The 24,236-nt window shown below is 41.4% G+C and overlaps 1 protein-coding gene across 2 annotated transcripts in view; it reads right to left on the bottom strand.

Annotated features, from left to right (window-relative positions):
- RORA (RAR related orphan receptor A) overlaps positions 1-24,236 on the bottom strand; it is a 709,591-nt gene that overhangs the window by 170,907 nt on the left and 514,448 nt on the right. For both annotated transcript variants that reach the window (XM_084868073.1, XM_084868074.1), the window contains one exon: positions 10,411-10,440. In XM_084868073.1, coding sequence (XP_084724199.1) covers positions 10,411-10,440 — 30 coding nt within the window. The remainder of the gene's footprint in view (positions 1-10,410; positions 10,441-24,236) is intronic.

Raw genomic sequence — 24,236 nt, 5'->3', positions numbered from 1 at the left:
GAAGCAAAGGCACTGGGGTATGCCCATGCACAGAATCTTCTAGGAACCGGCCACCAAGGATAGCAAAGACTTCGTAGAAGTCAAGGAGAGAGCCGTGGAAAGATAAAGATCAGCTTGTGGAGGGCCTCAAGGGCTGTGCTAAGAAGGTTGGATTCCTCAGGCAATGGAAATCCCTAGATGATTAATAAGGAAGTGGGATAAGAAGATCTGCTGACTGTGAAATTCCAGAGCAGGCCTTCATTTTTCTTTTCCTTTTCTTTTGACCTGGGCGAGGGAAGAGCTGGAACTGCTAAAAAGGAAAGTGGTCTTTTCTCCTGTGCCAGGTCTCAGAGATCAGAATGGAGCCTAGGAGTGTACTCAGCACATGGCCGCTTAGCATCACTAGGCCAGACTCCGATCTCGGCACTAACACGCTGACAGCAGCAGGCCCTCCTGCCATCCCTGCTATGAATGTCTGTGACAGTCATATAGCAGAGCAGGAGTGCCGAGCCGCACCTTGAGTGCTTTGCAGATTTACTGCCTGATAAGTCTTTACGTCAAAAAAAAATATTTCAAGCTAACGCTGTCACTAACAACTTTATATGGTTTGTTGTTTCCTGAGTTGCCTGGCCACTGGGAGACCAAGTCTGAAATAGTTGTTTCCAGCGGGGAGTCTCCCTGACAACGGTTCTATCATTTTTTTCTGTTAATATACCAGCATCCCGAAACCTTCCTCAAGCCCCAAAGCCAAGCGGATGATGTGAGCAACAGCACGCTGATATTTTTCTCTTACTTGCCTACCCTTTGGGAAACTCTCTGGGCTTATATGGTGCATGGATAGCAAAGGATGCAGCGCTCATTTTTTATTATTTGATTCCTCCTCGTGACAGATCCTTGTGGCAGTCAAGTAGTTAGTTTGCAGGTAGGATACATCCAGGACCAAAGAGATGAAATAATTGGAAATCATTGCTTTGATGCCGTCAGGGGCAGACTGAGCGATAGCATTCCTCCGCCGCTGCTCTCCGGGGAAGCCCGACAGCCTTGTTCCCACCGCAGACTTAAATGTCCCCAATCCACGAAGATCAATCCTCCTCCTAAGCCCGAATGACAAGCTAAACTACCAATAATGCCTTGCTCAGGGTTTTAAGCGACATAATCAACCAGAGTGGGACTTGTGTCATTTAGACTTTGTCTCCTTAAAAAAAATCAAGAGTAACCGTGGTAAGAGAGAAGTTTTTAACAAGGAGGAAAACCCTAGACAGTTGTCTCTAAGATTCTTCGCCACGGCTTCAAGGACAACCAGGAAAAGAGCTGCTATTTGAGGCAACTTCATTATAAAATCATTTTTAATAAGCAATCTTAACAAAGAGAGGGAATACTCTTGTGGAGAAACCCTCCAGGGACCCAGAGGCTGCCCAGTTAAATTATTAGGAAGTTTCACACAAGGGACCAAACAGCTATTTCGTTGGCCTCGGGGGACAGAGTTTAGTTTTCACCTGTTCTCTAGAGGCGCTGGCGTTATCCCCTCTACTAACAGCATAGGCTGGTGACAATCAATTATCCTGATGCCCCACTTGGTGAGGGAAAGAAAGTGGCTTTTCAGTTTTGTCGACACACACACACACAAAAAGACACGATGGAGGAGAGACAGATACATTAACGTGATACGGTTCATTCTATACCGAAGACTTTCATGAACGTGCAGCCAATGAAAATGTCTCCGACGGACCTCTGTGTTCTCTCTGAAACAACAGCAAACCGTTCTTGGGAAATTAAGAAATGCCGGCAAAGAGAAAAGGAAGTGTAATTACCCTCGCTCAGGTGTGTGAGGGGCATAATTCTTTGATGAGAAAATAATAAGCACCGCAGTTTACGTTGCCTGCCTAAGGTGGGAACCAGATTGGGATCGGGGGTGCAAGTTTTAGAGAGCTACGTGTGGCTGAGTTTAAAAGGGCTGGAGAGGCACAGGCTCCTAATGCATTACAGTAGCCTCCAGCCAATTAGCTGCACAAATGAAAGAAAGCAAGGAGAACCATTAGCCACGGAATTCAAGGTGCATATGTATTTTTCCAGTTTCACCGCTCATTTCATCCTTTTGAATTTGATGAGATGGCAAGGACTGGTCTTACAATTAGACCTCAAAACTGGGGAGATAGAGAAAAAGTGAAATACTCTTTTTCTATAATAATCAGAACAGCCTGCCCTTTTTGAACCAGCTCGTACCTGCTCAATTAGTGCATTTTCTATACAGTTAATCCGAGGAAAGGCCAGAGAAGAACTTCCATCTAAAGATACAAATTATATCTGAGTTCAGAGAAGGGGCTGGAGTAGGGACCGTCTTAGGCATATAAGTAAATGATGGTGGCAATAAAGCATTGTTTACAGGTTGTTGGGTTTTCCACACATTCTGTGGCTCTGCATTGGTGACGAGATAAAGCCTAAACCTTAATTCTGTTCTTCACGTCCTCTCTTTTCCTTGTTATTACTCTCCTCTAGTCAGACAGGCCTTCACCATCATCCTCCAAGCCCTCCACGGATCCACATGGTCACACCTAATCCTTGTTACCTTTCCAGATCAAGCTCAACTCACCACAAATGTCCCAGCTCAGAGGGACAACCCACTTCCAGTCACCACCCTGCGTTTTCCTGCAGTTCTTTCATTACTGGAAGTTCCTCAAGTGGGTCTGTCCTTTCTCCTCCTCTGATGCAGACTATCTCAGTGGAGAGGGAGGATTAGGAATTAAACTCTATACACTACCCTGTGCCTACCACAGGGCTAAGCACAGAGGAGGGGATGGAAATGCTAAGCTAAGAAAATCTTTCTGACCCCAGCCCTGTCCTCTTTCCACAGGAACTGGTTGTGGTCTGCTGTCTAGCCTTTCTTCCCTACAGCCCTGTCCAATAGGTATCCAGATTATCACCATATCATCTCCTCTAAAGAGAACATCTATAATAATAAAAGCATAATATGCAAATCGACTGAACAGCCAAACAGCAAAATGACCATCTGGATGACCTTCCTGATGAAGCTTGGGCTGCGAGGGCTGAGCCCCTTGCACGAATTTTGTGCATTGGGCCTCTAGTTTTAAGTAACAGATTTATAGATTAAGTCTTTTTCCCTGAATCCAAACCTTAATCTTGCCCATCCTAGCATTTTCTGCTCCTTACTATGCCTTCTAATTATTATGCATGGCTGTTAATTATTTAGGGCATGAGGAGCTGGAATCGATGTCTAGGTAAAACAGGGGAGAGCTATCACTCCTATCTAGGAAAATAGTTTCCCCAGAGGTGGAATGAAGAGAATTCCACTGTAAGGAATCTTGGGCAGGCAGAGGAAAAAGGGTAATTGAATAGCTTGGAAACAAAACCTTAGTCACTATGCAGATAGGGACATCAGTTATATCCAAAGGGCCATGGGACTACAGATACACTAAAGTTAGTGTAAAAAAAGTGTCATGTAATTTATAGAGAAAGTGAATGCAGACCAATAACGTTCTTCATATTTCAAACACTTGGGGCACCCCTGCTTCTCCTACGTTTTTATTCCTTTGGCTGCAAAGAGAGAAGCTGATGTAACTGCAAAGCCAGTCAGTCCTAAATTCAGGTGTGCTTAATCATACTCAAAGCTTAGATATTTAATTCTCTTATGTGCCCTTTGGATATAAATTTCAGGTCCCTAGGCATTTTTTTTTTTTTTTTTTTTTTTTTTTTTTTTTTTTTTTTTAGCTTTGATGGTTTTGTTTGTTTTTGGTTAGGTTTTGAGAAACCACAGTATCCTGAATCATACCACCTCTTAGTGGCAATGAATTATCAAGTTGGTCTGACAAGCGAATAATGCCCACATTTATTATAAATCTCACGAATGTCCATTGAAAGCTATGCTGCAGTGGAAAATTGCTGTAAGAAACATACATTACGGTTAGCATGGGAAACACAACTATCTTAGAAGCAGAAGTGGCCACTTTGAACTATATTTTTATTATGAAATTAATTGAGTTGTATGAATAGTGACATTACGTGGATGCCTGCTTTACATGAATTAGGTTAGGTTGTTAAAAAGATAAGTAATGATCAATTTAAGGTAAGAAGGTTGCATAGTTTTGAGTAGACTACCTTGTTTAAATAAACGTTTTCATGTAGTGGGAATAACCTACCCTTCTTATTATCAGTTGGTTCCCAATACTTGGAAGCCTTCATAATAGTTAGTTATATGACATAAGAAAAATCTGAGTCAACTGTAAGAATGACTGTGGTACACTTGGCTTTCTTCCTTTATTTTGGATGGGAAAGACCACTTTAAGGAATGAAGTTCTTTGTTGAAGCATTGAGGCTCTGTGGCTTGGCTTTAAATCCACCACATGCTAGCTAGTTGTAGGACACTGGGCCTCAGTTTTAATTTACTAGTATAGAGTGGGGATAGTAGATTGTGGTAAAGATTAAATAAATTAATGCTTATAAAAGTGCTTAGAAAAGCATCTAGCACTCAGTAAGTGCTCCCAAACTATTACCCAATGTTGATATTGGAGATAATGGCGTGGCATTCATGTACATGCAAGGAGTCACCCTAGTCTATTTTGGGTCCTGGCCCTGCCCATTACCAGCTGGATGGGTTTGGAAATTTTTTCACTTCTCTAAGTTACTGATCTCTAAGATAAATGCTCTCATCTACTATGGGGGTGCCTATAGTACAAAGCTCACCGAGCTGATGAGAAAATTGAATGAGGTCATGCACAGAAAGCACTAAATGTAATGCCTAGAGTATTAGACATCCAGCTCTTTTTTAAAGATCGATCCAATTGTATATGAGTTTTATTAAATATATAATAAATCTATCAAGTATACTCCAGTACGTGGTAGGCTAGCCACTTCTGTTTTCTCCATAGTAGTAGTCATTGATTTTGAAGAGCCATTCTCACCATCTCAACACACTCTTTTAAACCCTTGTTATGAAATCAGAACACAAATACTTTTTGTCCCAGTCCAATTCATGAATCTGAAGTCTACTAACAGAGCAAACTTGAATCAGCTGGATGCTTTGATGGAAACTCTTAGTTAACTATTCTTTTTCTTTTTATTTTAATGGAGTTCACAGGTTGTCACCATAAATTGTGGGCTGTAATACTATGTGAAACTTCTACCTTGGAAGAACTGACTGGCAGGGCCAAGCGCAGTCCATTTATATCTTAATATGATGAGGCAGAGAAATCCTGTTAAGCTCAGGAGGACTTGGTTCTAGTTATACCAGCTGAGTCTAAGCAAGGCAATATGTTTCCAGACAGCACAGGGGGATTTTTACTTCTTTGGACTAGTTGACTTTGGAGGGACTGAAGAGGTGTTACTCTGAGTGAGAATGGGTATAAATGAGCAGGAGGGATTTGAAAAATATATATATTTTTTGCACCCAAGGTTCAATCTTCCCCTTTCCTTTTAAAGCTATTGTATGCTTGGATCACGGCATCAGGATCCTGGAGGGTCTCTCTAATTTATTTCTCCTCTTCACACTTCCAGCTTACTCTGCTTTCCAGTGTGAACTGAATTTTCTAAAAATGGCACACTTGGTGTCTGTGTTTCAGATTGTTTTCTTTGACTCTATGGTCTCCCCTTTTCCCTACCAAGTTTCCCACCTTCAACCTTGAGGGCAAAGATCTTGTCAGTACACAGTAATTCCTCAATAAACCCTTGTCCATTGGTTAGCCCTCTAAGAGGCCAACAAGCCGGTCGTCATGCAAGCTTAATGTGTGGGTTAGCCAGTGGCCTTAGCAAGCTAAGAAATCAATCCTCTGGCTCCTTTATGAGCATTTGCTTCTCTCTTTTGCTGACGGTTGTCAATGGGTAGAGAGGATCTGGATGAAAGCCTACTAAAAGAACTTTAGAGTGGCTTCTTCTCAGGTCTCTTCTAATAAACACCCAACCAGCAATTGGAATTATAATTGCTGTGAGTCACGCCATGAGTCACATGGGTTGTCATGGCAACCTATTAACTATACAACCAAAGCACCTTCCATTAGCTTTGCCAAGAATGGTTCTTGAGTTTTCCTGGACTGTGAAAATAATGTGTGTGAGCCCCAAGTTTGGGTTGCTAAGAGTCTATAATAAAAAGGAATGGCCTCAAGGAAAGGAAAAGAATACCAGAAAATACAATTATTCTTGTTCTTGGACCTCCTGAGTAAATTACAACAATGACGACAAATTGTTGGGTTGGTTTTGTGATGTCAACAAATGCCCAAGAGAGAAGGTTGAGGCTTTGAAACCAATTTTCTCTAAGTCAAATCTTAGAAAAATTTCAAGCCAACTAGGGGTAAAAAGTGAATACATTAGTCTATACTACTTTACATGGTTGCAATGGACACTTTTTATTTTTACAGGTATAAAAGATTATTTCTCAAAGAACTATCCTGTTTTCTTTTCAAAAATATTTTTGCTATTGAGGATTAAATCTCTATAAATAATACAGTATTTTAATTTTATATTTTAGGGAGTAGCCTACTACAGCCAAACAATATGTATTAATTTACCTCTTAAGGGTAATTTATGTTAAAATTAAAATATTTTGGAGGGTTTGAAAGCATATTTTATTTTATTTATTGGGAAGAAGTGACATTAAGTTGGAATAAAAGTACACATTTTCCTGATTGCTTCCTGAATAATCTGCAGTCTGCATGTTTGTATGTGCCTGCTTCTGAATGTGGAAGAAAACAAGCAGAACAGACTAAATCGGGAAGACTAAGGGATTTTAAACAAGGATGAGAACACAAGGAAGTAACAATGATCTGTTGCTTTTGGAAGCCTACCAGGTATCTTAGTGATCTGTGATGGGCTGGCTGATATAAACCCTGAAGTTATGATCCATGATGCTAAACTTCCCAGTAGCTGGAAGCAGTTAAGATGATCTATTGCATTTTTCACTTCTCCTCCATATTTGTCATATTCTAACATTTTAGTGCATGTGGAATTATTGAAGCAGAATTAGATTAAGTAAGAAGTCAGGACCAATGACCAGTTGTCCTTGGCAAATACGAAAAATCAAGAGAGCAGTTGATTCCAAGGAAAAGATACTTCTCCACATGGTACTATTTCAGCAGGAAAGAGACCAGAACAAACTTGTGAAACACCATAGCAAAAGCAATCCTGAAAGTGTCCAACCAAATACAGGTGCTATATAATCACCATAAAAATTGGATTGAAATTCTATACCACAGTGTAAAATTTCTCTACTCTGTTCCTATCCTACAAGTAATAACTCCCTTTTATGTTCCCACTCCTAAAACCAGCAGCAACATTTCCAATCAACAATTGAAGAACAGCAAAAAATGTAAGAATTCCTTGACCAATTTGGTCCTGATGACTTGGTACTAGAAGCCCCAAAGTTTTGCCTTTTCCCACTGGTCAAGTAAAGTTAATGACAAACACAAAAGGTTCTCTTCTCGGGAACTCAGGAGAATGAGTTCTCCAAAGACCATGCTTATGGAATCCTCTGAAGCTAACAGTAAGATTTCCTTTTCTGGGAATTTCTGGCTCAATTCTATTAAAACGTTTTTTTTGAAAAGCAATACCTGTGCTTTCCAGGTAATAAGGTGCCCTAAAATATTATCAGGTGTCACAACTAGTCAGGTTCATTTTGTAGTTCTTGCACCTCTGACTGGTGTACCTGTGAGCTGACACTCTGGTCTGATAATATATTCTACAACTGTACATGTTAATTTGTAAATTGAACAATCTCTCTGTGAGGGCAGTTAGGAAACCCAGATTGAAGGTGCTAATGGGGGGTGACTTGAGCTGTCGATGATTATGTAGTCAAGCCTTGACCAAGGTTTCCAGAACCCTGGCTAAAAATGGAAGTTGTGAGACAGGACATAAATTAATTCATACACTTCACTGATAGTGAAACTTTTTGAAGAACAGATGTCAAGATGATTTAAGAGGAGCTGGAATTTAACATCTTAAGACAACTTATAGGCAAGTTTGGACAGTTCCATTTTCAAGCTGAATCCGACAGATGCTAAAGAAGTTATTTGGGTAGCGGTTATTAGAGAAAGAAGTGGTTGATTTTCTTCCTCCTCACAAGTTGTGGGCCTTGTAGAGATGCTAAGATCAGAAATATGATGGGCTGTCTGCTGAGTGTGGTGACAAAAACAATCTCCATGTTTAAGTGGTATGAAACTTTTACTAACACACAACTTGGACAATTCAATTTCTTCTTGGTATGTGTAAAGTTTTGTGTCAGCTGTCTAGTCAGGTGCCATGCTGCCCAACTTGACTTTATGTTTTATGTTGGGCCCCCTTCCCCAAATCATGAGAGTAAATATTAATAAAATAAAAAAAAAAACTAAGGTGATTTCTGATCTAAATCTTTCTGTCAATTTAATATTTGAATTACAGAAAGGAAGATTTACGTTAAGCCTTTCTACATTTACTTTATGCTTAATGTGTAAGAATTTCCCTGCTCATTTTCTTAGTTAGAAAGGCAATCAAAATCCATCCACTCTGGTTGTGTCTTGATAGCTGATGGAGTTAGTTAAGCCTTTGTTGCAAGGCCAAGTTTGTTGCCTCTTACTAGAAATCCAGGTTTTCATCACTAGCTACCACTCTCATGCTGTCACCTAAATCCTCCCATGAATTTAAATCCAATCACAGGTGATTGTTTCTACAACAGATCAATGAAATTACTCTCAGGAATGACAATTCCTTGAAGATCCTTATGGATGGGCAGTCTATATATTAATGAAAATCTAAAGTCTCTGTCTCACTGGTAGTTGAGGAGGACTCTTGGTATCCAATGGAGTTGAACTAGTGGTTCTATTCACTTATCCAAGAGCCAAGTCACAATGCAAATAGTCAGTGGCTTTCTGTAGATTGCCAGGTGGCCAGGAGTCCATACCCCAAACCACCAGAAACAGTAGGCACAATCATCCCCCACTGTTTGGGAGAGGCCCAGGACTGAGCTAGCAGAAAGACTGAATTACTTACCACCTCTAGAGTGGGTCCCTCCAGGCCAGGGACGAGCTCATGGGCAAGGCTGTGCAAGGAAGCGCTCTGTACCATGCCTGCCCTGCGGATATACAGAGGACTTCAGTCTCCTGTACTGTCAATCTCTCAGTCATCATGAGCTCAATTATGCACCGACAACAGCAAGAACAACGAGACGACGACAACAAAACATCCCCCCAAAAGCTAAGGGCCACAGGCTACCCTGATGAAGGGACAGCCAACTGGAACTATGTGTTGAAAGATGGAGGTGCTGCTCTGATCAAGTGTCCATTACAGGCCTGACTTTTACATATTTCCTCAAACAAATATTCCACTGAAGCCCCTGGGAGAGCAATGTGGGGAGACTATAGGACTGGGCCCTAAAAGTAAGGCAACCATCAGATTTAGTGGGATTTCTTTTTGTTTGCTACAAATACAGATAGACAGACAGACAAACCCAAGAGCAGGTTTCAAGAATCAACTGAGGCGTAAGATAAACTATTTTGATGTTAAACAGATTCCCCCCACCCAAATGTTTCACAAGAAATAAAAAAAAAGTGTAATTAGAAAAAATTTGGAGACACGTCTTTGTCGGTCTTAGATTGTGCCATAAATATCTCCACTCCTTGCCTTAGAAGGATGCCCAAACATATCTCATAGGTAGCGCACATCTGTGGTCTAATATGGTTATGAAATTCTAATGATGCTATTAATTCAAAGTCTAAATATGCTGGTCTAGTACAGTGATCGTTGACTGCCTGCATCCATGGTGTACTCATCTGATCCTGAGATTCAAAGCACAGTCAAACATTATTGCTCAGATTGAAAATCACAACACTTTATATTGACATGAGTTTGTAAACTTATGGTACAGTTTGAATGAAGGTAATTGATGAAAGCAGTTGAGCCTGAGAAGTGGGAATGAGTACAGAGTATAAATCCAGCGCACATTTCCACATCAAACTGCCGATGCCATTAACCAGGGCCCTTGGCGGCCACACTCATGGTCAAACAACAGCACCTATTCCCAGCCAGTATCCCTGCTCCACAGACACAAGTACAAGACAGCCTACATCGTGAACTAGTGGTGAGGAAAAGGAGACCAAAGTTTAAAAGAAATCAAGGTGATGTTTCTTAGAAACATAACTCTTCTAAGAAGGATCCAGGGTAAGAATGATAAGTAAATAACTGATCCTCCCAGCTAGATTTTATGGTTTTTCTATAGCTTACTGGCTTAAATCACTAGAACTCATCAGAATATGCCTAGGCTCTCTTTAACACACACTCAGTACACACAGGTGGAAATGTACCCCTTCCAACCACTACAGGTAGAAAAATATGACCTCTGTTGACCATGGATCACAGCTGAAATATTGGTATATACTTGAAGGGTCACAGCAGCCAGACATATGCGAATTCCAATTCTTCAGAAAACTTGGGACAAGAAAATAAAGCATTACTTACATGTATGCGTCTTCTTCGTTACTGAGATACCTAGAAGAGAGGAAATAATGACAAAGGTAAGAAAGTGTCCTGTGCGTGCTCCTTGGAATGTACATCATGCACAGTCTATTCAGAAGCACATTTTGTTCAGATGGCGATGCAGAAGCAGGATTGGCCTTACATGGCGGCGTTACAGGACCTACCCCAGCATAATACAACCATGGATGACGGGGTCAGTGAGCATCGGCTACTGATGTAAGCGGTCCCGTGGTAAAAAGAAGTAGCACAGATAGTGATTAAACAGGGTGAGAGAAGACTCTTATTGTTTATTTTAAATTAGGGGAGACAATCATCATTATAGGCAGAGAGGGGAAGATTCAAGGCTCAGGAGAGTGATGCCAAGCTACCCAGACAACAGAGCAATTAATTTGCGATGGCCATGGATTCTGTGTTTACTTTTCAAAGAACATGACTCTTCCTGCTCGCCTGAAGCATCACTTTTCAATGTGAGGGGAAATACATCCACAAAACGCACCTATCTGTTCATACTCGTTAGGGTCAGAAGGGGAATGACTTCACTGTACATGGCACTGAAGCGAACATGGACCGAATGACAACATGGATTCATGACTCAGCACCCTTGATGTTTCCAAGATTATTCACAGAGAGCAGGTGACAAAATGCAACCAAACAAGATTAGGCACCTGAGACCACATACAGATAACACACAGGCATGCTCAGTGTCAACAGTGCTCTCTCTGCTTCAGAAGGACTCCATTTTGAACGCTTCCTGCTTCCTCCTTCTTGGAGGACATTCTTCAGACCAAGGAGGCTCAAAGTCCATAAAACACTTGAAAACATTTAGCCTGTGACTAAGAACTGCGGTAAACCTTGAAAAAAATTTTTTCTTTCAAGTTATTAAGAGAACTGTTTAACCCTCCTCTGGAAAGTAAAAGTTGGTGAAAAATTTGGCACCCACATCAGACTTATCACTGAGCTATGGAACATATGGTACAGGGAAGAAATCTATTCTGAAAATCCACGGTAGACATTAAAAAAAAAAAAGTTCCAAAGTTGTACGCCAAGACCAAAATCACACACTTGTTTTCCCCCACAACTTTCCAAAGGACTGACTTTGGGAAGCTGAAATTACATAGCCCAACTCAAATTCTCCCCACCCCCCCTGCAGTGAGGAAAACCTAACTAACCATTGTTTTTCATCATGTTTGAGTTGGCGTCGCAAAGTGAAGTTAGAACTCGCTGCAAAGAGCCTTGCAGGCTCTCCCTGCCACAAGGGATCAAAAACAGTATTCCAGAAGCTGGTGAAATAGGCATGATCACGGGAAGGGAACTTCGCTCAGGCTCTCCCTGCCACAAGGGATCAAAAACAGTATTCCAGAAGCTGGTGAAATAGGCATGATCACGGGAAGGGAACTTCGCTCCACGGCAACCGCGAGTGGAGCTTAAAATCTGAATGCAATTTGCAGCTCCAGCTCATGACACCAGCTCCCTTAAATTGATACATTAGTGCTCTTTCAGCATTACTGGTATGAGAGTTCCGTGTGTACCTTCCCTAGGAAAGATTGCTTTCTGTAAAATCACTCTGAAGAGAAAGTGCTTATGCCGTCGCTCCTGATTATTCAGAACCTCCACACAATTGGATTTAACACAGCCCAAGACAGACCTATCTATATTCGCTGAGTGTGGGACTATTTTCTCCTGACGCCCAAAGGCCTGATGAAAATACCACTGCTTTGACTTTTCTACTTAAATGTATTATACAGCGTGATGCAGTGTTCTCATCAAATATTGCCATGATGATTACACTGATAATAGATTTAGAAACTCTTTCCAGGAAAGCTGCCTGCTCTTTGAGATCACAGTCGCACGGAGCTGAAATAAATATCTCCTCTCTGTCCCTGGGAGGAAGCATGACTTTAGCAACAACATAAACTCGGCCCCTCAGTTTTGTGTAACTGCCAATTAATGATCAATAGAAATAAGTGGGGGAGACATCTGTATAAGAGCTGCCAGATTTAACAGATAAAAAACAGGATCCCCAGTCAATTTTGAATTTCAGATACCAATTTGGTGTTCATCTGAAGCTCAGATTTAACTGGGCAACCCTAACCTATACAAATACAACGTGGATTTTATCTATCATATACAATGTATTATAGAATATGCCAATCAATAAACATATTTTTATAGAGAAAGGATTAAAAAACATACTCCTCTCACAAAAGCAATATATTTTCTTAAATGCATTACAGCTCCTAAATATGGAGTACTATGCATATTTTACTAGATATCCATTATGAAGACAAAATTATTATTTTCCTAAAAAAAAAAACAACAACAAATAAATGAAAAAGATGAACACACAAAACACAAATTGAATGGAACGATCAGAAAATTGATCGGAATTCCCTTCCTCTTCCTGTCCTGACACTAAGGCCTTGAATTTGTGCCACTCCTTTCTCTCTACAAGTTCTAGAACTTCATAGTAACTGACTCCACAGAAGGGAGAAAAAAGCAAAAAGCTTCCTTCTAATTTTGCAGATGGATCAGCTAATGCCAGGGAAGTTTTTAGTAAGCATAATAATAATAATAATAAAAAAACTTTGGGGAAGCTAATATCAGACTGGAAGTGAGTCCATGGCACATATTTTAAAACTGTGGTACAGAGAGTGCCTCTCAAAAGAGTAAACAGATAGTAGTGTGATGAAGGCCTGGAAGGGGTCAATGGAGAAAAAAAGGGAACATCTGTAACACTTTCAACAATAAAGATTAAAAATTAAAAGTAGTAAATATTCAAAAAGAATATTTAAACTAGGGAGCCCACCAGGACTTGGGTGAGAGAGGGCCTCCACCAGAGGCCTGGATGCTCTGCTTTGTGACCAGCAGCCATTTTTCACCCTTTAATGGCTCATTTCCCCAGAGGTTGCCAGATTCCTGTCTCTCTTGTCATAGAACTCATCCTCGGTGAGACGGCATCAGTTATATATTTCCCAGGTCCTCAAGCGGAAGAGGAAAGACTTATCTGGACCTAATGCTGTTAGTAGCAATTGCAGTTGTGAATCAACAATTTTGGAGAAATAGGTTTTCTAAATACAAATTTTGATGAGTACTATGGAAGAATATAGCTGTAGAGAAGAGTAACTTTTTTTTTTTTTTTTAAACCCTCATCTGAGGACATGTTTTTATTGATTTTAGAGAGAGAGGAAGGGAGAGAGAGAAACATTGATGGACTTCCTCCCAAACATGCCCCTGACTGGGGATGGAAGCCACAACTTAGGTATGTGCTCTGACCAGGAATTACACCCTCAACCTTTTGGTATATGAAACCACGCTTCAACCAACTGAGCCACCCAGCCAGGGTGAAAAAGTAAAAGAGTAAACTTTCTATAGGCACCTCTTAAGATTACTGGCTTTGGAGTCAAGCTGACCTGAGCTTGCTTTCTTGGGCCATCCACACTTCTGCCCCTTGGCTGAGAGACCATGGGCAAGTGCTCTGGGCCTTTACAATTGTAAAGTATTATATTATATATCTTACAACAATACTACTACTCAGGAGGCTGTTGTGAAAATTAAAATGAAATAAGGATGTGTGGAAAGCTTTACAAACCAGGAAGGGTGATATAAATGTTCATTATTTACTTTGACAAAGAGTGGGTAACCCACATAGCCCTATTTTAACAAAATTGAATTATAATAGAATGCTCTCCCAAAAGAAAAGTCATAGCTACTCATGATATTTCTGGGTTTAACACTGACTCATGACCTAGGATTCTGGTATTGACATCAGTGTTTTTGACTTCAAAATTCATATTTGATGGAGGAGAGCATGAGACAGACAACCAACTTCCTAAAAGCAAGGAACTCCACTGGAGTCCTAACTCTCTGAACTAAAGGGATGCTTCTTGCTCACTGGCAGGTGGGCTAAGTGGGCTGCTGACCAGCACAGGCGAAGGACTTAAATCACCACCACTCAAGAGTGTCAAACCCAGGCCAGATGTTGTGAAGGCTTAGGTTCATTTCCAAATGACTGGGAAGGACACCACGATTCTTCCCCTGAGATTCTCAAATAGGCCACTGAGCAGAGTACTGCTTTCTGCAGACACTGGGGCTTCATGGGGTTGTAGCACAGTCATGGGATAGAATCAAACTCAAAGCACTAACATACCCCAAGCCAAAAGTGAACTCGCTGGGTGATTTAGGCAAGTCACTTAACTTCTCTGGGCCTTAGTTTTCTCATCGGTCGAACGAGGTAGTTGAACTGCATGATCCTTAATTTCCCTTCTAGCTCATTGATCAATGGCTCCTTGCCCTGTTTTCTAGCTATCAAACCAAACCTCCTCTTTCTGAGCAACAGGCTGCCAGGTCTATTTCTTGCTGTACAACATCTGATGGAGCTCACAATCAAAGGTAACCACCTGAAACTTTTTCCTTTCTGCCTTTAAATCCAAAGAAGAAAGAAGGCAGTACCCACAAAAGGTTATATAAGTAAAAGATACTTTTGGGTGATATTTTAAAATTATCTGGGCTAGAGAAAAATGGTACCTTTTGATAAAGTTGCAGGACTCCTTATATTATATTTCACTCAGATCTGATCTCTCTCTCTCTCTCTCTCTCTCTCTCTCTCTCTCTCTATATATATATATATATATATATATATATATATATATATATATATATATATATATGTATATGCATGGGATAAGCAGAGAAAGATATATACTAATATATAATAAAAGGGTAGTAGCAAAATGACCCTAACAGTGGAATGACCAGGAACAACCTGTTGCTATAATATGCACTGACCACCAGGGGGCAGATGCTCAATGCAGGAGCTGCCCCCCGGTGGTCAGTGTGCTCCCATAGGGGGAGTCCCACTCAGCCAGAAGCCTGCGGCTGGCGAGAGCAGTGGTAGTGACAGGAAGCCTCTTCTGACTCCACTGCGGTAAGGAGTGAGGGGTCCTGGACTGTGAGAGCCCTGGACTGTAAGAGGGATGTCTGACTGCTGGCTTAGGCCCAATCCCCAGGGCCTACTAAAGGGCACAGGCCAGGCTGAGGGATACCCTCCTCTCCTGCCCCAGTGCATAAATTCTATGCACCGGGCCTATAATATATATATATATATATATATATATATATATATATATATATATATATATATATATATATATATATCAAGAGAGAGAGAGAGAGAGAAAGAGAGAGAGAGAGAGAGAGAGAGAAGAAGAAGAAGAAGAAGAAGAAGAGAAAGAGGGGATTTATTTCCAGTTAATGCTTTAATTTCTAACTTAGCAATATGACAGCAGTTTTAATTACTACTCTTAAAGCTAAGAGGAAAAGTCTCTACGAATACTCTCCCCAAAGCAAGGCTTCTAATACAGCAAGACTGCCTGACTCTATTTAGCTCGCCATGCCTCCCAAGAAAGCGAAGGCAATGTAATGAAAATGCCACCGAATTTATCACTGTCCCTGTTATCAGTAGTTGCAGAGTTATAGTCATCATGGAGCAGAGCACTTTAGGAATGTGATCTGATATTTCTAATCAGTGCCAGATCTTGGACCAATTAACTTCCTCGATGGACTTCTTATTATCTCTTGGTTTCTAGGTCTGGGTACCAAGTTTATTTTAATTTTTTTTTTTTTTTTTTTTTTTGGTGGGGGAGTGTAAGAAATGGCATCTTTCCTCTTCCCTAGACATGCCAATTGCTAAGCTAGTTTCCAGAGGCCTGCATTCCGGACTGGTCCCCAGCCACAGAGATGCCCCTCTGCCACTTTGCCAACACTCAGCCTGCATGTCTGCTCTTGTCCTCTTTCAAAATGACAGTTGTTAAGAAAGACATATTTCTAACATGGATAAGTTCTGTGCTAGAATAGAAAACAGAAAGAAAGACAAAGAAACAAAAACCACAATAAAGAATACCTAAAATAAAATGCAGTTAAGTTTTTCTTCCTTCTGTTTTAAAATATGCCAATGTTTCCACATTTCAAGTGAATTTGTATGGCAGGGACAGGGAGACGTAACAAAGGAAAATCAACAAAATCTGTAATTGGCCAACTAGCCATGAGTCTACACTAGCCGCACACATGGGACTCAGTGTAAGTTCCCTAAAAGGAGGGCTCCCACTCTGAAGGCCTTTATAAGCCTGTTCTCCCTCCTCACTAGACGCCTGGGTTTAATAAGATGCTCATTGGTCAAGCCTTGAGTTCCTGGGCAAATGGCTTAACCTCCCCAAGCCGTTGTTTCCTCCTCCATAGAATGGAGATAAAATTCTCTGTGGTAAGTTTAGAGTAAGACCAGTAAGAGATTTCTCATACCCAGCATAGGGTCCCCATAGACACTTGTCCCCTCTCCGCTAAAGATGTTTCTAAGGCAGACACTTTGCACGGGATAAGCAGAGAGATATCCCATGGGCGGGGGCAGGCATGCCCATGAGGACAATGTTGTTAAACAGGTGGATAACCTGGTAAATGAGGGTTTGAGAGCTCAGACAGAACTTTCACAACAAAATCTGGAACATGTAACCTCCTTCCCACCATATTCTCAGCAAACATCCTGCACAGAAAGTTGCTGTCCCCTGGGTCCACTCACTCCTACCTGTACTTATTTTTGATGCCTTATAATAAGAAGCTAGTAGTTAAAACAGCAACTTAAATGTAGTCTCTTTCTTTTTTAAAAAAAATATATTTTATTGATTTTTTTACAGAGAGGAAGGGAGAGGGAGAGAGCGTTAGAAACAACAATGAGACAGAAACATTGATCAGTTACCTCCTGCACACTCCCTACTGGGGATGTGCCTGCAACCAAGGTATGTGCCCTTGACCGGAATAGAACCTGGGACCCTTCAGTCCACAGGCCGACACTCTATCCACTGAGCCAAATCGGTTAGGGCTAGGCTCTTTCTTTTTAATGTCTGACAATTGTTTCATATAGAACAAAATATAATTTTGTGCTGGCCCTGTGCCCCCTGCCCCTTTGCTGAGTTATCCAGTGAGCTTGCTCCATCCCTCACATCGCCCAGGAGAGAATCTATGCAGGAGGTGGACCAGGGACGAAGCCGACCAGGCCCTTACCAACATGATGTTACAAAACAATGTCCTTGTCTAGGACAAAGGAGCTATTAATGATAATCAGTACATATGACTGAAAGTGCTCCAAGTAATATCCGGACTTTGTTTCAAAAATTCTTAATGGACACTAATGCTTTGGGTTCACTCGAAAGAGAAATAAATGATGTGCCAGGGTTGCAGGGACCAAGGACAACAGGCAGAAGGCATCAAGGCATTAGTAATGTTCCGACAATCAAACATTTAATAACTGCATAAAAAGCCTTTAAGAATCATTTAGAATTACTAATTATGAAGATAAATAATACTTTAATGTGAGCTTTCTTTTTATGTTAGATGAGAGCCTAGGTTGAGCTGTTTTAATAATGATACTTCAGCCCTTTTACCAATCAAGGTGCTTTTTACAACATGACAAAAAAATGCCATTTTAGTTTGAAAATGATTATTGGTATGGATAAGAGGACTTTTTTTTTAAGTTCTTTGAATTAGAAAAAAAAAATGTGTATAACTTTCCTCCATCTCCAAGTCATATGTCCTGACATTTGTACACAGAAATATCTTTTAATTTTGGATAGATGGGCCAGCGCTATAGCCTCTTTCAAGTCCTGCCTTTATTTTTGACAAACCAGTTCCAAGGATAAAACCTTATTCTTGGTCCCCCAGCAAAGACAACATAAAGAGACCCTCAGTTTTATCCTGGTAAGAAATTTTGAGATTCAGCTTATTGGGGAAATATCCACCTTTGTCTCTTAGAGCTTACTATCCAATGCATGATGAAAATTCCATACCAAAGAGCAAACTTTCTCCTCCTATGGCTTGCTGGTGCCAAATGCTTGACTAGCACTCATGGACAGTAAAAATAATATGAATCCTTGCTCTTTCAAATGTTTCTTTTTGAATCTCTGTATGGAAAATGGTGCTACCCATTAGATATTACCTGGTTGACTTAAGTTTGATCTTGGCGCTCTGATCGGGAATGTGGGAAATAACAACTATGGACACTTCCAGCTGAGCTTTTTAAAATTGAGCAGTTTTATCTTATAAGTAAATAGTACAACTCAGGTAAAAATCAGCAGTTCTTACCACACTTTTCCAGGAAATTCTTTACTTTTTGTACCTCAGTAATCTGTTGAAATTGTTTATCTTTGTCACGAATAGGGGCAGGTATCGACTTGAACTGTCTGTAGGTGACTTGCCTGGATGCTGCCTACCACGTGGCCAGAGCTGCAATCCACAGGCTCAAAGCTTCCAGAACTGGTTGGGTGAGGATGACCCAGAGATTATAGAGCTGGGCCCCAAAGCAAGTCAGGTACCTTGAACATTTTTCACATCTTATGCCCTTGTGTAGGCAACTACATCATGCCTTCTGGAGCATGGATCCTGATCAGCCTACCAGGTCCAGGCAAGTAATGACTGAAGAAATTTCACCTGGTCTGCAGCTACCCCAAAACCAAAGCCTGGATATACCAGGGGTGTAGTTATGGCAAAAGAGGAAACACCTTCAGGGATTCACTTATGTCCTGAATCACCTAGAAAGGAGAAGGAACCCACTGAAGTGGAAATAATCAGAATTTGGTTCTAAATTGGGGGTGAGGGGAAGGGGGAAGAAAGGATGAGTTCCACAGTCAGAACAAGGATAAACACTAAGAGCCCCAGTATCCAGTGGGATAGAACTAAATACTTAGAAATGGAGAGGTGGCTTCAATCATTTCTTAACACAGGATGTCATGGTCTGTGAATTATCATCTTGAAGAAGAAAGATAAAAATGTCAATGAAATATGTATTTGCAGACCCTTTACTCTCCTCTGCTGAGAGAATTTTACATGGTTTGTCTGGATTGGCCACTTCTTGGCGACAATTCAAGAAAAGAAAGTAGTCACCGGCCTTTCCTTTGCACTCGCAGACATTGTCTATGCGATGGTGATTAGGTTAGGTAACCTCTTTTCCCACGTGAGAGTTGGAGTCGGGAAATCTACTTCCAGTCTCAGCTCTGCCCTGTGCCCCTGTATGAGTTTGGCTAAAACAATCTCTCTGAGCTTCAGTTTCCTCATCTCTAAAAAGAAAGGAAATTATTTTCTTCTTTAATTCGATCACTAGGAATATAGGCTTCTGAAAATAATTACAGACATACTCAGAACGCTTTCATCACAGCATTGCTTCTATCAGCAAAATGGTAGGGAGGAACGATCCAAATGTCAACAGCAGAGAGGGCGTTACATAAACCACAGTATGTCTACATGGTGGAATACTCTGCCAGCTTAAAAGAGTGAAAAGTTAATTGCACTGAAAGATGTTCTAGCTGTCTTAAGAGGGAAAAGTGGCCAAAGTTCCAAAGCACAGTGTGATTCTACTTCTGTCAAAGGAAGAAAAAAATTTAGACAAACTGGATAGAAAAAAGACTAAAAAATATGCAGCAACATTCCATTCAGATCTCTGCTCAGATGTCACCCCCTCCAGCATGCACCCAGATCAGCTTCTCTAGAATTGTACTCCCCTCCCCATTCTCCACTTTTCTCAACTGTACTTCTCTCCTTGTGATATTCTATTAAATAGTTACTTAATGGTACCGATTAGGTACTATAGAATATAGTTATTAATAGGATATCAGCTCTTAAAGTTAGCGAATTCATGTTCCTGGACTATCACTGTCTTTTCAGTGCTTAGAATGGTACCTGGCCCATAGTAGGAGCTCAAGAAAATTGGTCAAATAAAGGAATGGGTGGCTTCTAAAAGCCACACATCTAGTTTACCAACTGTGACCCCAAAGCCTAGGCCTCTAGAAATATACAGAGAACACAGCGGGACATAGGTGGTGAGGCAAGTGCTCAGTGAGATGGTCAGGGGGCACAGAAGGGAAGGTTTGCCCAGGCGAAAGAGAAAAATATGAAAGGAAGGCTACAGATAAAAGGGAGAGGGGAGAGAATGCACACCAACCGCAGGACCCAGGGGTCAGACGATCAATAGGAAAGTTAAAATGGCACTTTTAAACACTTCTGATAAAATCAATTTGGTCATTACCAGAGCAGAACACAGGGCACAGAGGCCTTGTCTGGTAGAAGGATCTTTATGATCTTGTTAACGGAGTCCCAACACAGAAGCTGTAAAGGTTATAACCTAACTTGTAAAGCTAATCTCACATTGGCGCTGGCATAATAAAGAACCTGCAGAAAAATTCCCTCTTAGCCACATGCTCTAGCAAGAGGAGCTTGCACAACTCCTCATACATGGGAATTTAGGAGAGTTTAACTCTCCCATTTCTGAGACCGAGAAAGCAGTTTTGCAAACAATGACCTCAGCACTCAGGGCTCCTAGCTATAACAGCTTAGAGGTTAACCTGTGTTTAGCAATCTTCCTTCTATTCACAGTGACTTAAAAATAAAAGCCGGGATGTCATTGCACTGAATTATACTGGGATCAATAGCCAAACTTAATGTTTATTTTTTAAAGAGAGTCTGTTTTCTATTTGTATATCCCGGATTTTAAATCCTTGAATTATTATTATTATTAGTTGATATGTGACTTTGAGGTCATTCTTCTTAAATTGAATACATAACATCATTTCTTGATTCATACTCTTCTGAACCATGTGGTCCAGGTCATGTCTCCCGGAGTGGGACAGAAAGGGAAAGTGAGTTGACTAGTATGTCACAGAGTGGGTCCAGAAAACAAAACAAAGTAACAATTACAAACCCTCTGAGTGGCCTTGAAAAGAATATGAGGGAGAATGTGAGTACAGCAGGCACAGAATTGCATATTGAAATATGAAATGCGCAGGGATGACATGATACTATGTCTGAGATGTGCTTTAAAATGCTCCAGCAAAGAAAAATGATAGAAGAGGCAAGTGTGGCAAAATCTCGAGGAGCCTTCAATCTGGGTGTTGGGTGTTAGGGAATTCATTGCATTGTTGCCTCTCTTTGTGTGTAGGTCTGAAATTTTCATAATAAAACATCCTTACTGGCTGGGAAACTTTTCACAAAGAGGCTCTGTCTCCCTGGTGTTAAGTGTGTGAGTGACTGTGACTGTGCATCTGCATATACAATCACGGTATTTCCTGAGGGAAGTGTTACTCCTTAGAGTCCATTCCAATGCTTTGGAGAGCAGGCACTTTCAGAATATACGTATTTAGCCATCCATCTTCTCCTGTTTATGAAAAGAAACATTTAACACATTTCATTCCTTCTCCTTACATCCTTGTTTTTAATGAGTCTTAATCGCTCCCAATCATGATTTCGTCAGCTAGGATACATTTTAGGGACATAACCTCCTTGGTTGATGAGGGAATAGGGAATTTGGGATGGCTGTGTGAGGAAAGCATGCGGTAGAAAAGAAATCAGACCTGACTTTGAATCCCACCTTCCTCTCCCCTGGCCCTCTGCTACTTTTTTACTATAGTTTTAATGGGTCTGCCCTCTTGGATAATCCTTCGCTAGGTTCTCTTTGCTCTCAGCAGTCCATGTTTTGTTGACTGGATAAAAGTCCCATCGGTGGCATAGAATAGCAGCCACTCTTGAAAGCAGGCCACTATCTAGACACCTAAACAGAATCAGACATCCCTAGTTAATGATCTCAAACGAGAACCTGAGAAATCCTGCTACTCTCCTAAGCAGTTATTTTAAGGCACATGGCTGCTTCTAACTTGCAGGTCAGCCCCTTTACAGATAATTTCAATTCATCACTCAGAAGAGCAATCTGATCCTCATTCAAACTAGATGCAGCATTTCCCCCTCAGTGTATGTGTGTGTGTGTGTGTGTGTGTATGTGTGTGTGTGTGTGTGTGTGTGTGTGCCCTACATTTTTAATCACTTGAAGATTATTCCAGGGCAGCTGGCAGTTAACCATTGTAACAGCGTATCCATTGTTGCACAGTTGACAGCCTATTTTCACCCTCACTTCTGATTTCCTTCTCTCCCTCTGTGAAGTAAGGAGTGAAGATTTTGTTCAGCTACTTTTCAGTGAGGAGAATGAGTGTCAGATAGATGGAGGGGCTTGTTCAAAGTCGCCTGGTCCCCCGCGTGGCAGAGCTGGGGCCAGAGTTCAGTCAGCGGCATTTTCTGTGGTCCTTGTAGTATTTCCTCCTTGGGGAATCCTTTATGTGTTCCTCCCAAGCCCACATCAAGAGCCAAGGCATCCAGCAAAACCCATCTGAGATGCACATCTGTATCCTGGCTCAGAAACCCCGTGGCCGCCTGTCCCTTCTACCAGCTTCACAAGTAGGTTCTCCTAGCTTTACACTCTGGCGGTCCTTCCTCATTTTGTGCAGTGCGGATGTAGTACTGCTGTGTAAGTCAGTGACCCTCTGTCCGATCCCCTTGTGCTGGTAAGCAAGATGCTGGAGGGGACGGGTCCAAGCCTTGAGGACATTCCTAGCTGTCAGGATGAGGGATGGGACCACGATGGCCTTATCCAAATCCAGTGGATCAACTCTGCCACACAGAGCCACGTGCTCCACTCCGTGCCCTTTCACCCACACAGCATACAAACGCTCTCCATGCCTTTATGGATTTGGAAATCAACCCCTATCCAGTGAGGTGGCATTAGTTTATCTCTAATCTCAGAGCTATCACTGATTTGAGCTCAGTGCCAAAGGAAAGCTTGAAAACTACTTGAGCATCTTATGAATGAACAATGTATGAACAATCTGATCTTTCAGCTCCAAGTGAAATTTGTTCAGACTTGCCGTGTACAGGAGTGGGCAAAAGTAGGTTTGCAGTTGTGAGTTTGGGAAACAGAGTTTTTATTCTTGTATGATTAGTTATTAATGATTGTGTTCTTTTCCATATGAACAACTGTACACCCATGTTTGCTCATCCCTGACCACTGCCTTTCGCTGGCTGCATGCTTGTCTGTTCTCTCCCTGCCCCTGTTAGCCATTTTTGAAGCCCCCTTCAGTAAGGGACACCAGAATGACTCTTGGGGGAATAACATTAGAACCTGGAGGACATTGAGTGGGCTGAACGCTTCCTGGTGTCTGAGTTCCCAGCCACCTGACCTTTGTCACATTCGCACTGTGTTAGGGGATACAACAGCAAAGAAGATAGCGATAGTGTCCCTCCTCCTGGTGCGGAGGGGAAGAGCCTACAGTATGAATGTCAGCTGAAACCTCAACTGGTGACCCAAATACCATTTTGCACCAGCTCATTCATGTTCCTGGAAGTCTTCTCTTCCTTCCATGAAGCCCAAAGACTGCTCTTGATATCCATGAGTTTTGGAAGCAACATGTACTGTGGGGACACAGGAAAAGAAGCGCAGGCTATGTTAATGTAGCCCGACCTTAGCATATCCCCTTCCATCCTTGGCCGCTGGAGGTCCCGTTGACTTTATCCCAGTGCCCGTGTCCATCAGGGAACATACGTGACAGGGCTCTCTTCCTGCTTCTAGGCAGAGTATCCCTCCAAATGTACACGAGCACTTTGAATAATTATAAAGGCAGTGCTTATTAAAATATGTTTCATTTTCAAAATGGAGCTACCAGCTGTTAAAGTGTGGGGGGACACCCTGTATCTTCCCCTACAAACATCTGGATTTTTTAATTTGCATTTTTAAAAGATCCTTGTACGTAGTCTAAATATTCCAAATTACCCCTCCCCCAACTTCTATAAGACCAAAAGAACTAATTTAGTTACTCTTAGTAATTTGCACAAATGAAACCTGTACCTCAGTTTCCATGGCAACAGGACAAATAAAACAAGTCATCCCCCGATGCCAATATGACAAAGGTCAGGTGGCTGGGAACTCAGACACCAGGAAGCGTTCAGCCCAC

The sequence above is a fragment of the Pipistrellus hanaki genome, assembly GCF_964339955.1.
Source record: "Pipistrellus hanaki genome assembly, chromosome: 1".
Taxonomy (NCBI): domain Eukaryota; kingdom Metazoa; phylum Chordata; class Mammalia; order Chiroptera; family Vespertilionidae; genus Pipistrellus; species Pipistrellus hanaki.
Note: the sequence above shows the minus strand (reverse complement) of the source record. Positions and strands in the feature narration are given on the sequence as shown.